A 16,150-nucleotide genomic window follows, 5' to 3' on the forward strand; every position below is an offset into this window, starting at 1 on the left:
GCTGTTCCTGAATCATTGAGTGTGCATCTTCAAGCTCCTGTACCTCCTCCCCAATGGCTGTAACGAGAAGAGGGCAAGATGGTGAGTGTCCTTAGTGATGGACGCTGCCTTCTTGAGGTACCGCCTCTTGAAAATGTCCTCGATGGTGGTGAGGGTTGTTCCCATTGACGGAGCTGGCTGAGTCTACAACCCTCTGCAGCCTCTTGCAATCCTGTGCATTGGAGCCTCCATACCAGGTGGTGATGCAACCAGTCAGAATGCTCCCCACTGTACATCTATCAAAATTTGTAAGAGGTGTTGGTGACATACTGAATCTCCTCAAATGCTTCATGAAGTAGAGCCACCAGTATGCTTTCTTCATGATTGCATCAATGTGCTGGGTCCAGTATAGATCCTCTGAGATGTTGACACCCAGGAACTTAAAGCTGCTCACCCAATGTGATCCAATCATAGCTAATAATTAAGGATAATGTAAAATCTAAAGGAGAGTCATATAAGATTGCCATATAAAGTAGCTAACCTGTAGATTGGGAGCAGTTTAGATTTCAGCAAAGAAGGACAAAAAAATTAAGGGAGCAAAAATAGGGTTTGTGAGTAAACTTCCAGGGAAGATTAAAGTGGACTGTAAAAGTTTCTACAAATATTGAAAAGAAAAAATTAACGTAGTCAAGAGTAGGTCCCTTTGAATTAGAAATGGAAGAATTCGTGATGAGCAGTAGGGAAATGGCAGGACAATTAAAGAAGTACCTTGTTTTTCTTCATGGAAGAGGACACAATTAACTTCCAAACAATGCAATCAAACCGAGAGTCTGAAAATGAGGAATTAACAATGCAATCAAACCAAGAGTCTGAAAAGGAGGAATTAAAGGAAATTAGTGCTGGAGGAATAAATGGTATTGAAAGACAATAAATATCCAGGGCCAAATAATGTGCATCCCAGAGTACGAAAGAAGGTAGCCAAAAAATGGTAGATGCCTTGATTGTCATTTTTCAGTTATTAGCAGTTGTGGAGAAACTGCTAGAAGCTATTATAAAGGATAAGAACAGAACACTTGGAAATTGTCAATGGAATTAGACAAAGTCAGCATGGATTTCTGGAAGTGAAACAGTATTTGACAAAACTACAGGAGTTTTTTGAGGATGTAACTGTTAAAATAGATAAGGGAAAGCCAGTGGATATGGTGATCTTGGATTTTTGGAAACCGTTTGATAAAGTCTCACATAAAAAGGTAGTGTGTAAAATTAAATGGAATCGGGATAAGGGCCTGTTTTGTGCTGTATGGTTCTATGGTTCTATAATATATTGGCTTGAATTGAAAGTTGGTTGAAAGGAAACGGAGTAGAAATAAATGAGTCTTTTTCAGAGTGACAAGTGAGGTATTGCAGGGATTGGTGCTTGGGCCTCAGCTATTCATAAAATATGTCAAGGATTTGGATTTGAAATGTAACATTTCAAAATTTGCTGATAACACCAAACTGGGTAGGATTGTGAGGAGGTTCCAAAGAGGCTTCAATGAGACATGGACAGATTGAACAAATGGGGAAAAAACTTGACACGTGCAGTATAATATGGATAAATGTGAACTTATCCACTTCAGAAGGAAAAACAGAATGATGGCATATTATTCAAATTGCATTAGATTGGCAAGTATTTATGTTAATAGAGACTTAGGTGTTCTTGTATGGCAGTAACTGAAGACAAACATTCAGATGCCACAAGCAGTTAGGATGGCTAATTAATGCCATGTTGGCCTTCATTGCAGAAGGATTTGAGCACAGAAGAGAAGATATCTTGCTAAAATTATACAGGGATTTGGTGAAACTTTACTTGGAATGTTGTATGCAGTTTTGATCTTCTTATTTAAGAAAGGATATACTTGCCATAAAAGGAGTGCAGTAAAGGTTCACCAGGCTGATTTCTTGGGTGGTGGTATGAGGAGAGATTAGGTCAGCCAGGTTTGTGTTCACAGATCAGAAGAATGAGAGGAGATCCAGATGAACCTTACAAATATCATTACCAAGACCACAACCATCATGGGATGTTATAAGACTACAGGAGATTACAGAAACATGAAGGATTTGAAAACAGGAATGAGAATTTTAAAGTGAATGCATCGTCTAATCAGGAGTCTGTGTATGTCATCCAGCACAGATGTGATCAAAACTAATGTCAAGTGAACCAGGACAATGTTGTAAGTATTTTGAAGTGCCTTAAGTTTACAGAGCATGAAACAAAGAAGTCCTGCCAGGAGTGCAATGGAATAGCCAAGCCCAGTGGTAACAAGGACACAGATGAGGGTTTCAGCAATAGATGTAAGATAAGATATTTATTTATTAGTCACATGTACATCAAAACACACAGTGAGATGCATTTTTTTGCATTACTGAGAATGTGCTAGGGGCAGCCCCCAAGTGTTACCACTCTTCCGGCACCAACATAGCATGCCCACAGCTCCTAACCCATACGTCTTTGGAATGTGGGAGGAAACCGGAGCACCCGGAGGAAACCCACACAGACACAGGAAGAACGTACAAACTCCTTACAGACAGCGGCAGGAATTGAACCCGGGTCACAGGCACTGTAATAGCGTTACGCTAACCACTACGCTACCATGCTGAGGTAGAGGCAGTTAGGTAATTTCACAGAGGTGGAAATGTAAGGTTTTAGTGTCAGCAGAGATACGACTTCAAAACTGTTACAACATGATACCAAGATGGTGAAATTTCGCATTTGTTTCTAGGATCAGGGGCGAGGAAAAAGATGCTGTCACAGGGACTGAAGGAGATAGCTTTAGTATTCCCAGTATTTGGTTGGAGGAAATTTATTGCATGTCAGACAGCCTAGGCAATTAAGAGAAAGGATAGGGACCAAGAGAGTTGGTGGTCAAATAAAACAAGGTGTCATGAGTGTACATGCCAGCATACTGCTACCTTAACAGTGGGAGAATGGGTAAGACTTTCATGTCCAAAGATCTTTTAAAAATTTGATTCTTATTACATTGGTATACTAGATACAATTTCAAACACTGTTGAACTTTGCAATGTTAGGTGTTTCAAGGTACAGTGAGTCATCTATGGTTACAATAAATCATGTGACTGGTAAACAACTCTTACACAATTGTAATTGCAGGTGTGAGGGCTAGCATAGACAAGTGGGAAAGTTCTGTTAGTTTTCCAAGTCCAATCTGACAGTTCGACTGATGTTTGCTTCCAATTCTCAGAAGTACCACTGTGTAATTTTTATTGGAAACCTAAATAATGACTTTGTCTTAATGGGGAGATAGTTTCAGCACAAGAAGGTTAATTCTTAACAACAGGTTGAAAAATTAGAGGACATATTAAATAAGAAAGAAAGAGGGGTATAATCTGTGTAACTACTGCTCAGACAATGTAATATTAGTGATGGTGAAGCCTCTAGAGACCATAAACAGGGAGAGGTGTTATTGTTATTTATGAGTTGACTGCTGATAATAATCTCTCATTTGGTGAAGGAAAATTATTTATGACAAAATTAGCTTATCAAAATTTATCAAAGGCCTTACTGCTGCCCTGCTTTCATCTGTCTTCTTAGTTACCTCCTCAAAAACTTGTTCAAATTGGTAAGACAGGATTTCCCCTTCCCCCTCCCCCCCCCCCAACAAAGCCATGCTGACTATCCCTTATCTATCCCTGCTTTTCTAAGTGTAAGTAAATCCTGTTCCTTAGAATATTTTCCAGTAATTTCCCTACCACTGGCATAAGGCCCACTGCCCTGTAGCTAAGGGGAAAAGCCCTGCTGACATCCTTGAATAAAGGAACAACATTAACAATCCTCCACTCTTCTGGTACTTCATGTATGGCTAATGAATATTGAAAAATCTCCGACAGGGCACCCTGGGATAGATCCCATCAGGCCGTATGGTTTTATCCACCCTTATGCACTCCAAGACATAAAACACCTCCTTCCTCTTAACACTAACATGGTCTGCAATATCAAAGTACCTTACCCTGAGCTCACATTCTTCCATGCCTTTCTTCTTGGTAACTGTAGAGAAGTATTCATCTAGGACTTCACCCACATCCTCTGGCTCCGCACATATCTTACCCCTTTGGTCTCAAGGGAAACTTACCCTTTCCTTAGTTACCCTTCTAATATATTTATAGGATGTCTTGGGACCCTCCTGCCCCTTTTTGTCCTCCTAATTTCTTTCTTCAGTTCTCTCCAACATTCCTTACATCCCATATGATCCTACACCAAATAACTCACATGTTTTCAGCTAACTATACTGTCATATGCTTCCTTTTTTCCCCTTCATCAAATCCTCAATATCCCCTGTCAACCAGTGATGACTCAAACTCTTACTACCTCACTTTTAAATGATTCCCACTTGTTGAATAAGGTTTTAAACTCAAGCAGCTGCATCTAATCTATTTTCGCCAGGTCTTGTCATACGTTAGTGAAATAAGCTTCTTGCAGCTTGAGAACCAATTTATCCATTCCCATAACCACCTTGAAACTTTCAGAATTATGATCATTATTCCCAAAATGCTCCCCTATTGATACTTCCACCACTTTCCCAGCTTCATTTCCCAGGATAAGGTTGAATAAAGCCCCAACTCTGGTAGTATATTATGCTGATGTTGCTCTCCCTGTCTCACACCTTTTGATACTGTCAGATCAGTACCCACCAGTACTGTACCCATGTTACGCAGCGACAAACCTGCCCAATTAGTCCTGTACCCCAGTGTTATACAGTGACAGACCCATCCCCACCAGTACTGTACCCCAGTGTTGTACAGTTACAGACCCGTCCCCACCTGCACTGTACCCCAGTGTTGTACAGTGACAGACCCGTCACCACCAGTACTGTATCCCACTGCACTCCTCTATATGTCAGTACTGCATAGAATTATCTGAAGTTTAAAAGACAGAAGGTAAACAGCAAATCTCTAAAGGAACAATTCATAATCTGGACCAAATGAACATTCACTCAGGGAATAAAATCCCACACAAATGGGAGCTCAACAATGTGTAACAAGACTGAAGGTGATATTAATTCAAGGAGGAAGCCTGTAAATTTGCCATAGATTAGTAAAGTTTGGGATTGGGAGTTTACAGTTTCTCAAAGGGTGAGCAGAATTTAATCGGGAGAGGAAATAGAATGGGGGTAAACCATCCAGAGGCAGATTCGATTATAAAATCATCTCAAGGCATTTGGCCAGATCCTTGGCTTCTCCTCACTGAGCCAATTTTGGATGCAATTTGCCACGATCCCGTGGATCCTTTATTTTTTTGACCAGGGTTGGACGCTGGGCAGAGTTGGGGAAAGGACCAGGTGGTTGTGACCGAGAAGCAGCGTCAGCGAAGTTCAGGAGCAAGCACCTGAAACCGGCCAAAGCAAGGGCCCGGGACAAGCGCAGGAAGAATGGAGCTGGGGATTTTCCATGTGGCGGGGTCTTCACGGGGAATTTTTGTTTCGTTCAGTTTAAAGTTAAGCTGGGGAAAGTACAAGGATACAAGAGAAGTGGAGACGAGCTAAAACTTTTTATATGCGGTGAAAGAATGTTAAACAATGATGATTGTCAAAAGTGATTGTCGATGGTTGTCCTGATGAAGGATCTGGACCCAGAATGTCGACTGTTCATTTCCCTCCATAGATGCTGCCTGACCTGCTGAGTTCCTCCAGCATCTTGAGTGTTGCTCCGGATCTCCAGCAGCTGCAGTCTCTCTTGTGCCTCCGGTTGTCAATGATTGTGATTGTCAAGAATGTTAAACAATGTTAAACTTGAGGATTCGACGTGCATAAACGTTTCGGCTTGTTTGTTTTCTCCCCCCTCCCTCTGCAGGGGAAGCAGTAGAAACCCCAATGTTCCGCATGGATACCCCGAGAGGGCCACTGCCGCGGGCGGGGCCAAAGACCGCTGCCTTGCGTGACTTAGTTGCAGCAACCAGCTGTTTACAAGAGCAGGTTAGCAACCAGGACAAAGAGGGATAGCTGGCGGCGATCGAGCAAGATCCCCGGCGAAAGTCTGCGGCCCCGCAAGTCGGCCGTCTCCCCGTTCACCTGCAGCGAATTTCCAACTGGCTGGACACCTCCCGCTCCCACATCACATCCTCACACCGAGATATTCCTTCCTGAATGAGAATGGAAACCGCAGATCCCTCTTTAGTGGATCAGATGACCAGGTTAAAGCTAAAACTGCTGGAAAAGGTAAGCAACTCCTGCAATCGTTCGCGACCTTTTCGGGCCCAACACCGCTTCCAGTTTAACATGGGAACATTTGGAGAAGGGCAGAAATTTTATAAACCCACTCGGGAGATCTCTGTCTCTGAACTATTTAGTTATACCGTTTTCAGGAAACGCTACACTTGAAATCAAGCCCGCTTGACGGCGAGGAATGCAATTTTAATATTACCTATCCTGATATCACATTTACAAACTCTGTAAGACCTGCCCCCACCATTACTGTACCCCAGCGATAAATACTAAGACCTGGCCCCCAAAATTCTACGACCTACCTCCACTAGTACATTACCCGAGTGCTATACAGTGACAGACCTGTCCCCACCAGTACTGTACCCAGTTTTATACATTGACAGACCCGTCCCCACCAATACTGTACCCCAGTGTCATACAGTGACAGACCTGTCCCCGTTAGTACTGTACCTCTTTGTTATACATTGACAGATTTGTCCCCACCAGAACAGTAACCCAGTGTTTATTAGTAATAGACTTACCCCAGTATTGGAGTTGGTTTATTATTGTCACAGTGAAAAACTTGTCTTGCATTCATACAGATCAGTTCATTATATCAGTGCATTGAGTTAGTACAAGGGAAAACAATAACAGAATGCAGAATAAAGTGTAACAGTTACAGAGAAAGTGCAGTGCAGGTAGACAATAAGGTGCAAGGTCATAACAAGGTAGATGGTGAGGTCAAGAGTCCATCTTATTGTACTAGGGGAACGTTCAATAGTCTTATAACAGTGAGATAGAAGCTGTATTATGGTTTGGTGGTATGTGCTTTCAGGCTTCTGTATCTTCTGCCCAATGGGAAAGGGGGGAAGAGAGAATGTCTGAGGTGGGGGGGGGGGGGTGGGGCCTTTGATTATGTTGGCTGCTTTACCAAGTCAGCGAGAAATATAGACAGAGTCCATGGAGGGGAGGTTGGGTTCCATGATGTGCTGAGCTGTGTCCACAACTCTCTGCAGTTTCTTGCAGACACGGGCACAGCAGTTGCCATACCAAGCCGTGATTCATCTGGATATGATGCTTTCTATAGTGCATCTGTAAAAACTGGTGAGGGTGAAAGCGAACATGCCAAATTTCTTTACCTTCCTGAGGAAGTAGAGGCGCTGGTGAACTTTCTTGGCTGTGGTGTCCACATGGTTGGACCAGGACAGGCTATTGGTGATGTTCACCCTTAGAAACTTGAAGCTCTCAACTCGCTTGACCTCAGCATCACTGCATGTACCCTGCCCCCTTTCCTAAAGTCAATGACCAGTGCTTTTGTTTTGCTAACATTCAGGGAAAGGTTGTTGTCCTGACACCATGACACTAGGCTCTCTATCTCCTTTCCATACTCCAACTCATCATTATTTGAGATACGACCCACTACGGTGTTATCATATGCAAACTTGTAGATGGAGTTAGAGCAGAATCTGGTCATGCAGTCATGAGTATATAGGGAGTAGAGTAGGGGGCTGAGGACACAGCCTTGTGGGGCACCAGTGTTGAGAGTAATCCTGGCGGAGGTGTCGCTGCCTATCCTTATTGTTTGCAATCTATTGGTCAAGAAGTCAAGGATCCAGTAGCAGAGGGAGGTGTTGAGTCTCAGGTCTCAGAGTCTGGTGATGAGTTTGCTTGCAATTATGTTATTGAAGGTGGAGCTGTAGAGTGTTGTACAGTGTCAGATACATACCAGCAGTACTACTCTCCAATGTTATACAGTGGAGAATGGACCTGTCCCCACCTGTACTGCAACTGTCATATGTCATAGTTTTTTGAGAAAATATATAGATACTCTCACCTGAGAAGGGGCTGTACTTGACCCAGGAAATACAACCAGGGAGGTGGTGGAAGTGTCAGTTGGGGAAAACTTTGGTAACAGTGACTACAATTTCTGTAAGTTTAAAACGTAGTTATGGAAGGGGATAAGTTTGGTCCTCAAATTAAGGTCCTAAATGGGGGAAGGCTGGTTTCAGTAGCACAAGAGAAGAGCTGGTGAAAGTAGATTGGGAGTTGATGCTTGCAGATGAAAAACCATCTGATAAGTACGAGTCTCTTAAAAGAGAGTTAGCAAGAGTTCATCGACACCATGTTTCAGGAAGGGTGAAAGGCAATGATGGCAAGATTAGGGAACCTTGGATGACAAGATTATTGAACGTTTGATCAGGAAAAAAAGGAAGCATATGACGGGTATAGGCAACAGCAGAGTAGTGAGTCCCATGAAAGTAGGGAATGCGGGAGAATACTTAAGAAACATAGAAACATAGAAAAACTACAGCACAATTCAGGCCCTTCGGCCCGCAAAGCTGTGCCGAACATGTCCCTACCCTAGAAATTAAGAAGGAAATTAGGAGGGCAAAAAGAGGTTTTGAAATATAGGCTTTGGCAGGTAAGATTAAGGAAAATCCTAAGTAATTTTCTATTAGGAGCAAGAGGTAGCTAGTGAAAGTGTGGGTCCCGTTAAGGACCATAGGGGTAATCTAATTGTAGAGCCAGGGAATGTTAGTGAGGTCCTCAATAAACACTCGTTCTCTTTATTGACCCAGGAGAAGGACAAGATTGTGAATTCAGGAAGGGATATGTTGAAGATCTGGACTGTGTAGGTTTTAAGAAGGTGGAGGTGTTGGATGTTTTGAAACAAGTAAGGGTGGATGAATCTTCAGAGCCAGGTGACATCCATCCCAGAATACTATGGGAAATAACAGAAGATTACTGGGGCCCCAAAAAAGACTTTTGCATCTTCGTTCACCACAGATGAGGTACCAGAAGACTGGAGGATAGCTAATGTTGTTCTCTTGTTCAAAAAAAGCCAGTAGGGTCGAGTCTGGATACTACAGGCCAGTAAGCCATCAGTGGTAGGGAAGTGGATGGAAAAGATTCTGAGAGGCAGGATTTATGTTCATTTGGAATGGCAGGCACTGATGAGGGATAGCCAGCATGGCTTTGTGCAGGGGAAATCCTGTCCCGCTAATTTTATTGAGTTCTTTTGAGGAGGTAACAAAGGAGACAGATAAAGATTGGGCAGTGGAGGTACCACTCGGTAGGCTGGTCCAGAAGGTTAAGGCACATGGGATCCAAGGCGAGCTGGTTAATTAAATCCAACATCAGCTTGGTGATAGCAGGCAGGTGGTGGAGGGATGTTTTTCTGATTGGAAGTCTGTGAGCAGTAGTGTACTGCAGGGATTGGTGCTGGGACCTTAGCTGTCTGTGATATGTATTAACAACATATGTGAGTGTAGGAGGAATGATTAGTAAGTTTGCAGATGACACAAATATTATTGTTGTTGTGGTTAGCAAGGAAGTTTTTCTAAGGATATGTCAGAATTAGTAAATTGGTTTATTATTGTCACATGTACAGAGGTACAGTGAAAAACTTTGTTTTGCATGCCATCCATACAGATCATTTCATCACGTCAGTGCATTGAGATAGTACAAGGGAAAACGATAACAGAATGCAGAATAAAGTGCTACAGTGACAGAGAAAGTGCAGTGCAGGTCGACAATAAGGTGAAAGACCATAACGGGGTAGATTGTGAGGTACAAGGGGACCATATATGCTTCATTGACAATGATCTCAAATTCAGGTGGTAGACAGGTATTGGTGGGATTGTGGGATGGTGGAGAGGCAGGTTGAATGTTGTCAGCCTGTGTTATCCTGACAGATCTGTACTCATTATATCTGTGCATATTGTTGTACAGAAGTACTGTCTCCAGGATAATAAAGTGACAGACCCATTTCCCAGTTTGAATCAGAGAATGGTTGCATCACAGGAGGAGTGGCCAGAAGGTTGTGATTGCTTTGGAGAGAGTGCAGAGGAGGTTCACCAGGATGTTGCCTGATTGGGGGACTTTTATTTAGGAGAGACAGTGGATAGGCTGGACTTATTTTCCCTGGAATAAAGGAGGCTGAAGGGTGACCAAACAGAAGTATGTAAGATTATGGGAGGCACAGAAGGGGCAGATCGTCAAAATCTTTTTCCCATGGTAGAGATATCAAAAGCAAGAGGGCACGGGTTTCAGATGAGATGGAGGAGGCTTAAAGAGGATCTAAGGAGTAAATTTTTTCACACAGATGGTTGATATCGGGAATGCGTTGCCAGAGGAGATGATGGAATGAGAAACAATGACTACGTCTGAGGCATTTGGACAAACATTTAAATAGGCAAGGCACAGAGGTCCTAATGTGGGCAAATGGGATTGGTGTAGATGGGCAAAACAGTCAGCCTGGATGTGGTGGGCTGAAGGGCCTGTTTTTAAACTGTACAACTCTGCGACTATAACTTGCTAGTCCATGTCCCGACCGCTTCTCCTTGCCTTGCAAACTTCTTCTTACCATATACTTATCCCATTCCTTCTCGAAGGAACCTGCCTCCACCACATCTGCAGGCAGTGGGTTCCAGACTCCAGCCACACCCGATGTAAAGTTTTACATCATGTCGCTCTTAATTTCCTTCCCTTTTGTTTATACCCATGACCTTTTGTCCTTGACCCCTCTATCAACAGGAACAGTTTCTCACTATCCATTCTGTTCAGATGCCTCATTATTTTATATACTTCTATTTTAGATTTCCCCTAAGTTTTCTCTTATCTAAAGGAGATAGTCCCAACTTCTCTCATCTATCATTGTAACTGCAGTCCCTCATCTCAGGAATTGTTCTCGTTGATCTCCCCTGGACTCTACACACCCTTCCTATAATGAGGTGACCAGAATTGACCACATTACCTTAGCTGAGGCTGACCAGGGTTTTACAGAGGTTCAACATGATTTCCCTGCTTTTATACTCCATGCCTTTATTGACAGAATTATGCAAACCCTATTAACTGTTTTCTCAACCTGCCCAGCAACTTTCAATAACTTGTGCACCCCAGGTACCTCTGCTTCTGCACACCTTTTAGAACAGTATCCTGAATTTTTTTGCCTTTCTTCATCCTTCCACCGTGCATTTCTCTGGATTAAACATCATCTGTCACATATCAGCTTCATCAGCCTATTATCCCAGCCTGTCTATATTCTGCTGTGTTATACTTGGCACAGACATCGTGGGCTGAAGAGTCTGTTCCTGTGCTGCTACTCTTCTCTGTTCATTATCCTCATCACAGTTCACAATACTGTCAAGTTTTGTAACATTCCCAAATTTAGAAATTGTGGTTTGAACACCCAGTTCTAGGTGATCAGTATTAACAAAAGCAATGGTCCTTATGCCAGTCCTTGGAGGACACCACTATTCACCTTCCCCCAGTCTGTAAAACAAGTATTCACCACGACCTTCTGTTGCCTGTTATTTAGCCAGCTTTGTAACTATGTTATCTGTGCTCCTTTTATGCCGTGATATTGATATGTTTGATACTATTCTTCCTTCAACTACAATATTGAAAATTACCTTGGTATACTTAAGACATGTAACTTGGACACCACAGGGAAAGAGAGATATTAAGAGGGGGACACAAAGCTAGGAGGAAGAAGTATAGCGAAGGGACAGCATGCATGAGAGTAAGCGTAGAGAGCAAGGATGGATGCAGAGGTAATGGTACAGTGAGGGAAAGGCGAAGCTGTGATCGAACGGTAAGAAACAGACAAGGCCAGGCAATGGTAAATCGGTTTATTATTGTCACATGTACCGAGGTACAGTGAAAACTTTGTTTTGCATGCCATCCAGACATATCGTTTCATCACATCAGTACATCGAGGTAGTAAAAGGGAAAACAATAACAGAATGCAGAATAAAGTGTTACAGTTACAGAGAAAGTGCAGTGCAGGCAGACAGTAAGGTGCAAGGGCCGTGATGAGATAGATTGTGAGGTCAAGAGTCCACCTTATCGTACAAGGGGACCGTTCAATAGTCTTATAACAGTGGGATAGAATGTCCTGGGTGGGTGGGATCTTTGATTATGTTGGCTGCCTTACTGAGGCAGCGAGAAGTGTAGACAGAGTCTATGGAGGGGAGGCTAGTTTTCATGATGTGCTGAGCTGTGTCCACAACTCTCTGCAGTTTCTTGCGGTCTTGGGTAGAGCCATACCAAGCCCTACTGCATCCGGATATGATGCTTTCTATGGTGCATCTATAAAAATTTGTGAGATGGAGGAAGATGGTGTCGATGAAGGGTGTTGGAATAGTGCAGCATGATGTAAGGCACAAAATCAGATTGAGCTTCTAGCATCAAAGCAGGCTATTAGGTTCAGACTAGTGCTTATGCTTCACACGTGCCTCTTCTCACTTTCTTCAATTCAACATCTCACCCCTTCAGCACAGAGGGTTCTTTTCTCCCCTGTGTAATTTTCCCTTTGTGCCTCTGTATTATTGCCTCAACCACAATGTGGCATTAGTTCCAAGTTCCTGATTCTAGGTGTTTCCAATTTCTCATTGGACCATCCCATATTTCAGAAAAGTAATTTGTGACATTGTTTAGAGTAACTTTTATGCCTTGGGATGGTTCAGAAATAATTGGAGCATTAAGCTTTTTAAAAATTGGACATATATTTGGGAGGCAGAGACTCATTCATCCAGAGATTGAGATGCATGGCATCCATAGTGACTTGGCCATTTAGATTCAGAATTGGTTTGCCCATAGAAGAGGGTAGTGGTCGATGGGACTTATTCTGGCTGGAGGTCCTTGATTAGTGGGTGTTTCACAGGGATCCATACAGGGACCTCTGCTATTAGTGGTATATATAAATGACTTGGATGAAATCATGGATGGGTGGGTTAGTAAGTTCACAGATGTTACAAAAATTGATGGCGTTGTGGACAGTGTAAAAGATTACCAAAGGATACAGTGAGATATAGATCAGCTGCAGATATGGGCGGAGAAATGGCAAGTTGGGTTTAATCTGGGCAAGTGTGAGGTGTTTCACTTCGGGAGATCAAATGTAAGGAGTCAATATACTGTTAATGGCAAGACCCTTAACAGTGTCGATGTACAGAGGGATCTTGGGGTCCAATTCCATAGCTCCCGGAAAGTGGCCACACAAGTCGATAGGGTGGTAAAGAAGGTGTATGAGCCACTGAGCCACTGAGTTCAAAACTCAAAGTAAGCCACAAAGTAAGCCACTGAGTTCAAAACTCAGGAAGTTATGTTGCAGTTGTAAAAAACTCTGGTTAGGCCGCATCTGGAGTATTGCATTCAGTTCTGGTCACCCCATTATTGGAAGGATGTGGAGGCTTTGGAGAGGGTGCAGAAGAGGTTACCAGGAATGCTGCCTGGATTAGAGGACATGTGCTATCAGGAGAGGTTGGATAAACTAGGGTTGTTTTCTCTGAAGCTGTGGAGGCTGAGGGGAGACCTGATGGAAGTTTATAAAATTATGAGAGGCATAGACAGAGTAGACAGCCGGTATCTTTTGCCCAGGATTGAAATGTCTAATACTAGAGGGCATGCACTTAAGGTGAAAGGAGGGTCAGTTCAAAAGAGATGTGTGGGGTAAGTATTCTACACAGAGTGGTGGGTTCCTGGAATGCGCTGCCAGGAGGGGTGGTGGAGGCAGATACAACAGAGGCGTTTAAGAGGCTCCTAGATAGGCACATGGATGTGCAGAGAATGGAGGGATATGGACATTGTGTAGGCTGAAGGGATAAATTTAGTTAGGCTTTTAATTAATAGTTTAATTAGTTTGGCACAACATTGTGGGCTGAAGGGCCTGTTCCTCTGCTGTAATGTTCTTATGTTCATTCAAAGTCTTTGAAGGGGAAAGAGGCACTGGAGTAGGGACATTGGTTTGCAGTGCAAGGTTGGTAGTGGGATTTCAGAGGAAGAATGTGATGATTGATTTTGATAGGGAGGAGCTGTGGAAAATGAGCACAGACAGTTAAGAGCACAAGGTTGGGTGGTTAGCAGCTTTATGGCCATGGGGTTGAGGAATGAGAAGGTGAGCTCAAATGAGTGCCTCAGGTAGATTAGAGAAACTTGAAAAAGATGCGAATTTAGGGTTAAGGTGTAAGGTTCCTTTTTGCAGTTTAAAAGAGCCACAGAGGTTTGCTGTTGAACTATCAAATGGAAATAAAGCCTAGAACAGCAAACTAGAAGGGTGGACGAGTCCTGATGGATGGGGTGTGTGAGGAGGGAGCAGAGGGGGAAAACTACCCAAACAAGATGAATGGAAAGTGGTGTGAGTGGGAGATGGGAAGGAACATTCTCTCCTGAAGCATCAAGAGAGAACAAAGAAAGAAGTGGACTGGCAGTCAACATGCAATGAAAGTCCATCGCTCATAAAGTTGACATTGTTGTGCTTTTCTAGAAGCCATGAAGGTGCCAGGTTAGTACAATTTCCCCTCACAATCAGCTTTGGGAAACTGTTAACAAATAGGAGAGATACTGCTTCGATGCTGGGATTTGATAAACTCTGCAAAGAACTTGTCTTGTCGCAGTTGTAGTTTTAAGTCTGTCACTTGTTAATTTCCTCTCATGCTTCCTTGTGCATCATGTAACAATTAATTAATGGTTAATCACATTTTATCTAACTTCATGTTTTTTGCATTTTGCTGTTGAGTTGTTGAACTTCCAAGGTTGAAGAAACAGGAAAAAAAAGACATCTACTTCTATCTCACTTTTATGACTTCAAAGTGCCTTACAAATGTCTTTTGAGATGTTGTGACTCTTATGCAGTCAATTTGTGCACACAGCAAGCTCCTACAAAAATAATGTAAACGTGACTAATCTGTTTACTGGTGCTGGCACAGGGATGAATATTGGCCAGGACACAAAGGATTACTGGTGAAATAAGTTGGAACCTTGCAGCCTAACAGCATGAGCATCGAATTCTCCCACTTTAAGTAATTCTCACCCTCTTCCCCACAACCACCCCCCCCCACCATGCTTCTTCTCTCCTTTCCTTTCCTAGCCTATCTCTCTTTTTCTACCCCTTTTTTTTCCATTCTCTCCTTACCTTTGACCCATCCCCTGGTGGACCTGCTCTCCCCCGCACATGCCTATCACTATCTCTTACTTGTCTCTACCTATCACCACCTTGTGCCCACCCCGCCTCCCCCTCTTTTTTCCACCTATCACTGCTCTGCTTTTCCCTCCTATATATTGGGCTTCCCTTTTCCCAGCTTCACTCCTGAAGAAGGGTCCTGACCTGAAACATTGACCGCCTGCTTTTCTCCACAGATGCTGCCTGGCCTGCTGAGTTCCTCCAGCGTCATCATGTTTTTCATCAAGGATTACTGGTGCTTTCTTGCCCAGTGCTTTTGCAATGTATTCCTTTTCCCTTAACCCTCCACATGGTTGACTGGACTCTCAACTACATCTTGAATTTCTAACTTCTCCTAGTTCTGAGGAGGAAGCATTGAACTGAAACGTTAACTCTGTTCCTCTCTCCACAGATACTTCCTGGCTTGCTGATTGTTTCCAGCATTCTCTGTTTTTATCTCTTGGGATAAGTCCTTGCTAATGGAATCATTTGTGTCTACCTAACAGGCAAAGGTGGGGCCTTGTTTATTGTTTCATTGGGAATGTGGCACCTCTGACAGTGAGCCTAACAAAACCACAGAAAGGTTACAGCATAGTAGAAGTCCATTCGATTCATCAAATCCGGGTCTTTGTAAGAGTAATCCAGCTATTCCCACAGTTCTGCACTCTCCCTCGAGCCCTGCACATATCCAGCTCCCTTTCGAATACTACAATTCATTCTGCTTCCACTGTTCCCTGGTAATGTATATTAGATTCTAACCACTTGCTATGCACACAAGTTATTCCTTATGTCACCTTCAGCTATTTTACCAATCCCCTTCATTTTATGCCCTCTTCATCAACCTTCTGCAGTGGGATCAGTTACTCAGTACTCCAATCCATCTACCTCTGTCTGCAGACCAAAGCTGGCAGCTTAACGGTGCAGAGGAGATTCACCAGGACGTTGCCTGGGATGAAGACTGTTAGTTGTGAGGAGAGACTGGAGAGGCTGGGTCTGTTCTTCCTGAAGCAGAGGAAGTTAAGAGGGGACATGG

The 16,150-nt window shown here is 43.2% G+C and overlaps 1 protein-coding gene across 1 annotated transcript in view; it reads left to right on the forward strand.

The window, feature by feature from the left end:
* The window catches only part of zgc:112416 (uncharacterized protein LOC550509 homolog), a 99,521-nt gene that overhangs the window by 4,211 nt on the left and 79,160 nt on the right, over positions 1-16,150 (forward strand). Inside the window, exons 2-3 of the mRNA XM_052011903.1 lie at positions 5,281-5,534; positions 5,827-5,948. Coding sequence (XP_051867863.1) covers positions 5,281-5,534; positions 5,827-5,948 — 376 coding nt within the window. The remainder of the gene's footprint in view (positions 1-5,280; positions 5,535-5,826; positions 5,949-16,150) is intronic.

This window comes from Pristis pectinata, chromosome 1 (assembly GCF_009764475.1).
Source record: "Pristis pectinata isolate sPriPec2 chromosome 1, sPriPec2.1.pri, whole genome shotgun sequence".
In the NCBI taxonomy this organism is placed as follows: domain Eukaryota; kingdom Metazoa; phylum Chordata; class Chondrichthyes; order Rhinopristiformes; family Pristidae; genus Pristis; species Pristis pectinata.